Source organism: Sesamum indicum, linkage group LG3 (assembly GCF_026168435.1).
Source record: "Sesamum indicum cultivar Baizhima isolate 11 linkage group LG3, ASM2616843v1, whole genome shotgun sequence".
NCBI classification, from domain to species: Eukaryota; Viridiplantae; Streptophyta; class Magnoliopsida; order Lamiales; family Pedaliaceae; genus Sesamum; species Sesamum indicum.
Genome location: NC_142659.1, coordinates 17,107,821 through 17,117,909, shown reverse-complemented (window position 1 = coordinate 17,117,909; position 10,089 = coordinate 17,107,821). Strand labels below are relative to the sequence as shown.

Genomic DNA, 10,089 nt, shown 5'->3' with positions numbered 1-10,089 from the left:
ACCAACCCAAGAACAAAAATTTGCACTTGATAATGCAGCTAATTTTTAAATTTTTGCGGCCCACATTTTGGAGCATCATTTGAATTGGACCTTCTGTGATAGAACACATCCGTAAGCTTTGAGATTCTAATATGCTCTCTACAGTTTGCGTTAATCTTTGTTTGTCATAATACAGAAGACGTCAATCCGAATATTTGATGACTTATGCGTAATATCTGCAACACTAAACTGGGCGTGCCAGTGAGAAGAGATGAGCAACCAGCTTGACCTGAAAGAAACATGTAAGCTGATCTATTTGCACTTTGCAGCTATGTTACCAAATCATCAGAATCTGATGATGAATTAAACTTATTCTCACCATGAAATTCAACGGGCATAAGTTTTTTACTTCATTTAAGCTAAGGATTTGAATTTGGTGGGATGATCTACGGTAAAAATTTTAATTGACTCCATATTACATAAATTTAAAATCCATTACAATGTTACAAAATATAATTTAAATAAAAGTTTAAAAATTTGAAATCTTTTGTGACATGGATTTGTTATCATGATCTTGAAGTCCTCAAATTAAAATCCATATATCCAAACACAACATTAGGTTAAAATACTAAAATTGCTGTTTTCTTGTTGAATTTGATATTTGTGCCAAAGTATTAAGATAGCGGTACAAAATGTTCAAGCATGGAATAACGCAAATGCTGATCACAGGATATATAAAAAATGAAACAGAACCACTGGCCGTCCTCTAATGGCCAAGTGATAACTGCTTCAACTTCAGAAGGGTTATAGACGAGTGATCACTGCTTCGACTTCAGAAGGGGAGTAGAGATGGTACGTTGGTGCAACCTTCGCAATATCAACATTGTTGGGCGTGACCTGACATCAAGAGATGGGTAAGCAGTGGTGAGCAAATTGAAAGTGAGACATATCTGGCGGCTGAGCATTAAAACAAGATCAGCTATGGTACCTTCTCCTCCATAACTTGCTTCAGGATGGAAAGCGCAATCGTTTCAGCTTCTTTAAGAGTCAGATCCTGCAACAATGTAACAAATCGATCATACAATTGAAAATCTAAAAGCATTTTGTGGTTGGACCTATATAACAGAATGCATAGCATTTCCAGAAATAAAGTCACTTTCCAGATTGATGGTGCTTAAAAAGAAATATTATATATAAAGGGGGAGCCTGGATCAGGTACCTTGTTATATTGCTCCTGCAGAGAGCTATCAGCACCTTCAGAACCCGAGCCAATGGCTTTTGCATTGCATTGCCAGAATGTACCAGAGGGATCAGTATAGTACCTATTCATGAGAAATATCACTCTCGGTCTTGCATGCCAAATAGGAAGTTACTCTGGAACTTGGGAAGAAAATGCAAGTTAAGATGATAGAATATGTCTACACATGCAGGACATTACCCAATAGCATTATATATTACATAAATACAATTTGATCGCAATTGATAGGTTACTTGCTTGCCTGTAATGCATATTTAATATCAAATTCCCTGATATCTGATAGTATATAACGTTCCACAAAACTGTCAAAATTGACAATAGATATTCAGCGATCATCATTAGAATACAGCTCCATGAGACAGCTAAGCCAAGTTAGTATGACTTTGCTTCCAGAATTAGCAAGCATCAGCTCACAGAACCTTGGCCACAAGTTGTCCATTGACCAATTCACCATACACAAATCTCTACAATTTTATCTTATATCGCATGCACATTTTTCAAGTTAAAACTTAGGGTATATTATAGTTTTGGTCCTATAAGTGGACCTGTTTCCAATTTTGGTCCCACACTCAAGTCAATTCGCATATTGAGTCCCATATGTGTTTTTTTTTTTTTCAATTTGAGGACCATAGAGGGATTTCCGTTCAATTGATAATGGCAGTTGCTCTCTCCTTAGTCAATACAATCAAAATAAGGGGAAATTACATTTTTTGTCCCATAAGTGGACTTGTTTCTAATTTTGGTCCCACATTCAGACCAATTCGTATAGGGACCAAAATTTGAAACAGATCCACTTATGATATCAAAATTGGAAACAAGTCCACTTATGGGACCAAAAATGTAATTTACCCTTATTTTGATTGTATTGACTAACAGAGAGAGCAGCAGCCGTTATCAATTATCAATTGGACAAGAAAATCCCTCAATGGTCCTCAAATTGAAAAAAAAATCCACATATGGGACTCAATGTGCGAATTGGCCTGAGTGTGGGACCAAAATTGGGAACAGGTCCACTTATGGAACCAAAAATGTAATTTACCCTAAAACTTACATGAATCATAAAATTTCTATGCAGAACTTTCGTAACATCAAGATGGCTATTTCAGGCAATGCTGAAGCAACAGATGGACAAGATTTCACCAAAGTGAAAATGAAGAAATACTTACAGGCAAGGACCATTCTCATCATGGCCGGCAATGAGAAGAGAGACACCAAAAGGTCGCGACTGCACAAAATAAAAGAAAACAGAATTAAAGGAACCTGAAATGTTCAAAATAACATGTATTTACACGCATACAAACTGAGTGAACCATGAGTGACTCCATATAATATGTAGTTTTAGAACCTCTTTAGCAATAATTTGAGTAGATGCAGACAAATACGCAATCATACCAAAACAAAGTGTTTCATGAAGCACATAATTCCAAGAGAATGCTTCTGAATACTTTCCTGAGCAAAATTTTGAGCTGCTTACAGTGGCAACTTGCCTTCACATCAAACAACATGCATCTTTACCACCATACGGCATTATGCATGAAGTAGCAGATATGCCAAGCAGAGCTCTAAAATACTCAGATGGCAAAAATATATGAACCAAGGATTATGGCACAGAGAGTAATATGGCAGCTCAATCTTTGATATCTCAGGCAGATATAGGGAGAGCAGATAATTTGGAAACTAAAAATGATACCATAAATATAAAGCATAGTGAAGAGACAAGGTCCAACTGGTGTCGCTGAAAAAAGCATATAATCATGTGAAACGGAAAAAAACAAAACAACTGTATTCCTGGTAGCAACTCATATTTTATATTCAAAGATATCAGTAGAAAGTGAAAAGATGCTAACCATTGACTCTTCATCCCCCTCACCAAATCGTAAGGCAAGATCACAGAGAGCTTGAGTAGTGGACTCAACTGTCATGGGCTCACCATACGAGAACCTATGATTCTAGAAGGTGTAAAAGAGTGCAGTATTAGCAATTAATGAAGCAAACACCGAGATAGACTACGAAATGCAATAAGGAATATGGATGAACATACCTGTGTCTCAACTCGTGCATGTTCAACCAGTGTGCGGGCATCAGCAATTAAGCCACTCATGGCACAGCCAATGTGTTCATCAATTTCCATAATTTTCTCCACACTGCTAGGCTCCTGAGAGCAGTAAAGCATGCGATATTTATTCATGAAATGGATATCGTTGTTAAGGTGTTCATTGTTAAGATCTCTACCTAATACATGTCATCAGAGCTAGAAAACAAAGGGAACAGATCATATTCATTTTCTGTGGACCCAAATTTAAACTGAAGCATGTCTTCAATCACATTTTTATGAAATTACACAAAGATAAACCATGCAAAATTGGATTTCAGTTCAGGCTTTTGAGCTAAAACTGACTCTTAATTGGGGAAAAACAACAAAAAAGAAAATATAACAAAATATGGATGATATACATACCAAAAGAGGCGATGTGATGCGCTTCTCAACAGCAAGAACCACACCTTCCTTAGTCTTTATCCCAATTGCAGTTGAACCCAACTAAGAAAACACCAATTTTAATTAGAAAATAATAAAAACAAAAAACCACAGAAACTACTAACTGAAAAGCAAATTTTTCCATTTAAATCAGCAAAATACTAACCTTGATAGCCTCAATGGCATATTCGACCTGAAACAATCGGCCTTCAGGGGAGAAAGTATTGACTCCTCTGTCGTACTCAGTTCTTACAAAAGAAAGAACAAAAATACACAAAATCCACATCATTATTGAAAAGAAAAAAAAATATCTGAGAAAACCCTATAGCATGACCCAAAATGCAACAGTTCTTTACCTCGTGAGGAACATTTTCAATCCCGCAAACTAGAGCTTCAAATTTTCCTGCACACAGATGAATCAAGAGTTAAATTAAGATAATTAATCATAATTGCTTCTTGTAATAACCGATAATTTTGTTCCTCGCAGGGCGCGAAAAGAAGGCAGAGTACAAGGAAATAGAAAACGGATCTGAATTGGACCCACCGTAATTCCAATGACGAAGCAACAAAGCTAAGCAGAATAATCTTTCCGAGTGTTTGATATATTGACAGTGTGATTTTACGTTTATATTTCTGCAGCTGAGCTTTTGAACTCTTCTTGTCAAGCAAGGCAGCGATGGTAGAATAATGGACGGGTAATCGGGTTACCCGAAAAAGTTAAAAGGGTTTGGATTTCATCTGTAATTGGGCTAAAAGCCCAAAACCCAAAGACCATTAGTACTACCTGTTGGGCCAACTTCAAAGCCCAAAAACAATATAAAGAAATGCGTAAAGGGCTTTATGACCAAATTTATCCAGCAACTTTAAGCCCAAAATTCTTATAAAAATCCAACATTTGCATGTATTGTTAAATGAAAATTATTATATTATGTTTCGATCAATGGATTTGAACACGAAATTATAATAATAAATTCATTCAATTTCTCTGAATAATTTCAAATTATAAGAAATCTGAAATCCTTCACTTTTCAGTTTAAATTATATGTTTTTTTGTATTATAATAAATTTCAAATTGATTTAATACAAAATTATTTAAAAAATTTCTTTTATATCCTTCGGCCTAAGTTACTATGGAAGAAAAGAAGAAAATATTGGATATAAATATTAACCAATAGTGATACATATAAGATATTACCTGAGTTCCCCCTTAACGTCAGGCATAACTACACATATATTCTCTATCTTTTAGAAATTATAAATATATCCACAAAGTTGTAATTGTAATTACAATGATTATCTTGAGCAAAGTTTTACAAATAAACCTCCTGAATAAGTTACACCATTACCCTTTTAAGGCATGTGCTTGTAATTTTACAACGTTGATATAATTTACCATACATATTGATGTGTATCGGAATTCAACAACACCGTCAGTCTTTACAAGACTAACTAACAAAATAAATATTAGCACTCTGATTTTTAGACCAACAATGATCTTTACTGAATAAATAAAGAAAAAAACTTGAAGTGATATGAGAGCAATATTTGAATATAACGATAAAGTGATATTAATTCTTTGGAGTTCAAAAAGTGAAGTCAAATTATTTAAAAATGGAGAGAAAATGTGAGCGAGAGTGTGAGACAATGTGTTACTAAAATAACTGCACAAAAAATCAATTTTTAGGCGATCTTAATTTAAAAAGTGGGTATGGCGGATCATACATCGTTAGAAAGTTGCATGTGTTATGTATTCAATGGAAAAATCGGTTTGTTAATTGGTTTTATTTAGAAGAAGATATGACCCTTTAAGTAAAACTTGCCTAATTTGTCAGAAAATCGTAGAATCTACTACTTGCAGCTCGAAGAGTTGTGTTCAGCTGGATTACTTGGAGTTAGTTGGAGATATTTTAATATGATATCTTAGAAGGTTGGGAATTTGTAGAACGAGTTGCCCCTAGTGTATACTGACTCAACTTGTTGAACTGATCTTGCTTCTTGGACTTGTGAGGTTAGAGAAAAAGAAGAAGTTAATGAGTTTTATAGTTTGTTCTTGTGTTGGGCCTGCAGGGGTGCGTAGTGAGGTTCTACTTTTTGGACTTTGAGGAAAAAATATGTGAGAGCCATCATATGTGTATATATATATAGAGAGAGAGAGAGAGAGAGAGTTGGATTGGATAGGAGTGCAGCAGCAGCAGGATAATGGCAGGCTTTATTATTTTAGTAGAGAAAGGGATGCTGATACCGAAACAGTAAAGAGAAGAAAAGAAACCTTTGTTTGTAACTTTTCTTTGTTTGTAAGCTTTACAATCTGCATACGGAAACACAGTGCGCCCCACACTACTTTCACTCCTCCCCTTTGCTTGTCTGTTTCTGCACACTGCCAAAACCCACCAACTTGGAAATTTTCAGAATCTCTCCTCTCCAGCTTTATGCCTTATAATCGCGTTTTCCTATTCCAACCTCAATTTTGGTGCATCCAAATCTACACTGGATTATTTTCTTGTCTCTCTCCCAATTACATTAAAACACACATAAAATAGCGTTTTTTTGTTTCTTTGAAATTGTGGAGGATTCCCTGCACCTGGAAGTGATGCAACTATAGAAAAATATGGAAATTAACTAAACTCAATTGGAGAATACAAAAATCCAAATAAACATTGGAAAAGTGGTCAAAACTCAACTTTTCACTTTTGTTTTCTAATTACCTTCCAATTTTTACTGTAACCAAACTTACAATATTTTGTTTTCAACTGTTATAAGGAGTTATTACAAACACAGCCTTAATTCCGAATTCAGGACTCTGCCATTTCATGTGATTTATATACCTGACATATTCATCTGTATTGGAAATATTTTCTTTGACCCCTCTATTTTTCAGTAAATGTCATTTACCCCACAGAAATTCACATGTAGTTGCACTTTATGATCACTGTAGTATATTTTGTCCAAGTCCTGTAAGAAGACTGTTTTTCCTTCCAGGTAAACGTGATGCGAATGCATGAACTGAACTAGTAGTATGTAATGGTTAATGTCCTGGATTTTGTCATTAAGCCACACATCTTCATTGCTGAAATATTCTCTCAACAGTTTCCATCTATTCTCACATGTTATGGTTATTACAAGGGAAGCAGCCACAGGATTTGCGCCCTGAGAAATGTGAGTTGTTACGATTCATTACCTTGCGTGCCTGCTGCCCGACTTTTCGAATTTGCTCCGAGTGTTGAAACTGTGCTGCTGCTCTCCATTCTTCAGCTTTCCGGTGCACGTCTGCCATCCTCTTCATTAGCTTTTCTTCCAAATTCGATCTCATTTTCTGTATTTTCACCTGAAATATACAAGGATAAAGCTATAAGTATGTGCTCTGCAATAAGTGTGTACGACAAACGAGTCAAATGAGAAAATGTGGGATCCCTAGACGACATGTATATATTCCTTTGTTCTTTTACAAGGTCTTTGGCTTTGGTGGATATGGACAAGTGCCTTTCACTTTGTTCACATCATCCAGAAGAAGTAAACTAAAGCTGAAATAAGAATGGATTAAGTAAAACAATTAGCATCGGCCAAGAATCACATCTCTTTTTAGTGTCTTCATGAATATGTACCGAACGCTAAGGAAATGCATTGAACTGCATGTCAATGTACATGTGCAAAGATGCACATTTTAGTGCGTCTACTGCACATGATTCGGAATTTCCAATGTTAATGGTCTTAGATAAAATATTATTGTACATAAACTGCCGACTGTTCTTGCTTTCTTCTTACTTCTTCTAAAGTGTGACCACATTAATTTATGTGGAAAAAAGAGATTAGGAGGGGCATGGGTAGTAAAGGGTGTCTTTGTCCGGCGGGTGGCTCAATGTGGATGAAGCCAAACAAACATAAGCTTGAAAAAAGTCTGCATATATATAGGGACAGTCAACATAATTCAAAGGGATGAATTATTGTATTCAAATTTGCTTATATCCATGCCATTCTCTAGTCACATCTCAATATTTTTATGTCAGGCTGTGTGCTCTCTTGATTCTATGTAAACTTATAGTAACAATGGACCACCTACACAGTTCTTTTTTTCTATTTTATGGATAATTGACTGCATATACAGTTCATATGCTATTCGTTTCTTTCTAAAAGATATTAATCTTACCGCACAGGGAAAAAGAAAATCACAGTTGCATAAACTTTATAACTATATGAAGGTTAATGTAATTTAACATGAATTATCATCTGCTGTAGACGTATCAAGGACACCCTTGCTAATTCCCGGAACTTGCCAAGAACAACATATCAAGGAATAGCAATTTATGGTGAAGAGAGAGAGAATTATACCTCAAGCTTTCTTGATTCAGCTTCTGCTTTTGCACTCTGGAGATTCACCCAAGCTTGGATCTTTGCTTCTTCTCTTTGGTACCTGAAATTTTACCTGAGATTAGTAAACCATTTTCCCAAAAAGAACTATATCAAACTAGTAATGATTTCTCATTTACCTAAGGCAGCTCTTAGTTTTCTCCTCTTCTTCCCACGTGCAAGACCTTGACTCTGAAATGTTTCTCCGGCACTCACTACTCATCTCATAGTGTCTCAGACTCTTCGACACATCCTCCTCCTCCTCCTCTCTAGAGCTCCAATTCGACGTCACAGAATCAAACTGCATCGACCCAATGTGTAGCTTGGCTAAATGGCATTCTTGCAATTGTGTTATGTCAACGGTGTTTGAGCCATCAATGCTAGTCGGGGTCAACGGGCCAGACCTATTAGCCGGCGTGTTGTGGCGGGCTGGAGACGTGCTTTTGAATGGTGTCGGGCATCTTGAAGTGGTGGAGCTGCCAAGAGGGGTCATTTCTGTGCCAATGTCTCTGTGTTTCACTTCTTGCACCGTTTCTAACGTAGTCGCCGCATTGTTAGTGGATTTTTTCATAGCATTTCTGAATATAAATCCTTCTTGCATTGGCTCTGAGCATCCAAACTTGGGACTTAATGGATTCACCTCGTCTGGGAATTTATCTGCATTTGCTAAACATATATGCTAAGTGTTCAAATACACTGAAATCTTCTTACATTTTGGACATAGTACAGTTGTAACACAGTTGAAAGATTCCATGCAATAAAGTTGAATTCCCTTTTTTCTAGAATACAAGATACACATTTCATTTTCTGCTCATAGGAAGCAAAAATTAATGAACATGATCAAACACATGGGGGGCCATAGTCAATTACTGTTACTATCAAAAGGCTTTTAGAGGGAAAAAGCAAAGTCTGACCTTTTAGAAGTACATCTGCTGTAGGTGAAAGTGAAACCCCACTGATAGCTCTAGCTGAGGTGTGATGGTCCAGCACTAAAGCCCCTTGAAAAGTTGAAACTTTCTCCTCAGTAACCCTTGATTTCTCAGCAAAGATTTCGCCAAGCTGTGGCTTGTACCCACTGCATTGTTTGGAGAACATCTTTGAAGAATCTAATGATTTGAACAACAGGCCATTATGATTGTTATTAGCTGGAGAATCATGGCCACTAACAAGCCATTTCTCTGCATCATCCCATTTTGAAGGGAAACTCTTTCTTGAAAATCCTCCATTGCTGAAGCTGAAAACAGGCCTTCCAGGAGTGGGAGGTGCTTCTACATTTCTCCTTGTGACTGAGCTCACCCCATTATCTCCACCTCTATGTGCTGAAATCTCAAGAAACCCTCTGCTCTCTGTGCCATTATTTCCCACTGGAAATGACTTGACAAACTCTGAGGTTTCTTTGAGATTCAGCCTGCATAGAGGGTCAGAAAAGGAATCTAAAAATGGATTCTTTATGCTTCTATTCTTGCACAATCCATCATCACTCTCTAAAGTTGCTCCCTGCATCACAAACATCAGAACCCACAACTTGATTCACCCCAAAAACTAGAAAAAACCAAGAAAGTAACAATCTTGATGGAAATTTACCCCTTGAGATGCAAAGGGTTCCAAGTAGTTGTTGCTAGTGAGATCCATAGCAGCAAAAGAATTCTCCAAGTGTCTTTCTTTAGGTGGTGGAATGCTGTAGAGATGGTGAAATGTTCTTCCCAATAAGAATCATCATCATCATCATCTTTGATACAACATTTGTTGCTACAGGAAAGTGACCGAGGAGTTTGGTTAAATAGGAGAAAGAGTAGGAAAAAGAAAGGCAGTGGCTACTGGCTACTGCTACTGCTACTGGGAAACTCTGTTCTTGATTACTGTTCAACAATGACTAACATGCAATGAAGGACAAAAACAGCTCTCCCCCCGAAATCATACAACTCTAGTGTTTATAGTCTTACTATGTCTGCAGTGAGGGGTTAGTTCTTTCTTGCACTCTAGATTGGAATAAACTCCTTTTTCTTGAATAGGGAATCATCGAATTCTATTA

At 36.6% G+C, this 10,089-nt stretch overlaps 2 protein-coding genes across 2 annotated transcripts; both read right to left on the bottom strand.

Annotated features, from left to right (window-relative positions):
- Positions 1-599: 599 nt before the first annotated feature.
- LOC105157881 (proteasome subunit alpha type-5) lies at positions 600-4,408 on the bottom strand. Its single transcript, XM_011074386.3, has 10 exons — positions 4,258-4,408; positions 4,070-4,116; positions 3,880-3,961; positions 3,696-3,776; positions 3,279-3,392; positions 3,085-3,186; positions 2,404-2,462; positions 1,199-1,301; positions 968-1,033; positions 600-876 (listed from the first exon to the last, which is right to left on the bottom strand). The coding sequence occupies exons 2-10, from the start codon at positions 4,081-4,083 to the stop codon at positions 784-786; spliced, it is 714 nt and encodes a 237-aa protein (XP_011072688.1). The 5' UTR covers positions 4,084-4,116; positions 4,258-4,408; the 3' UTR covers positions 600-783.
- A 2,271-nt stretch (positions 4,409-6,679) lies between these two features.
- On the bottom strand, positions 6,680-10,044 carry LOC105157880 (Remorin family protein). The gene is made up of 5 exons (XM_011074384.3): positions 9,642-10,044; positions 8,972-9,554; positions 8,198-8,714; positions 8,040-8,121; positions 6,680-7,038 (listed from the first exon to the last, which is right to left on the bottom strand). The coding sequence occupies exons 1-5, from the start codon at positions 9,687-9,689 to the stop codon at positions 6,814-6,816; spliced, it is 1,455 nt and encodes a 484-aa protein (XP_011072686.1). The 5' UTR covers positions 9,690-10,044; the 3' UTR covers positions 6,680-6,813.
- Between the last annotated feature and the right edge of the window lie 45 nt (positions 10,045-10,089).

Bases quoted from the DNA above. Each gene is read 5' to 3' on its own strand.
- LOC105157881 (XM_011074386.3), bottom strand. The intron at 3,777-3,879 runs GTTAGTATTTTG...GTGTTTTCTTAG, and splicing joins ATGCCATTGAGGCTATCAAG to TTGGGTTCAACTGCAATTGG. The intron at 3,187-3,278 runs GTATGTTCATCC...TACACCTTCTAG, and splicing joins ATGCACGAGTTGAGACACAG to AATCATAGGTTCTCGTATGG.
- LOC105157880 (XM_011074384.3), bottom strand. From the start codon at position 9,689: ATGGATCTCACTAGCAACAACTACTTGGAACCCTTTGCATCTCAAGGG. The intron at 9,555-9,641 runs GTAAATTTCCAT...TTTGTGATGCAG, and splicing joins AACCCTTTGCATCTCAAGGG to GGAGCAACTTTAGAGAGTGA. The intron at 8,122-8,197 runs GTAAATGAGAAA...GTAAAATTTCAG, and splicing joins AAAACTAAGAGCTGCCTTAG to GTACCAAAGAGAAGAAGCAA.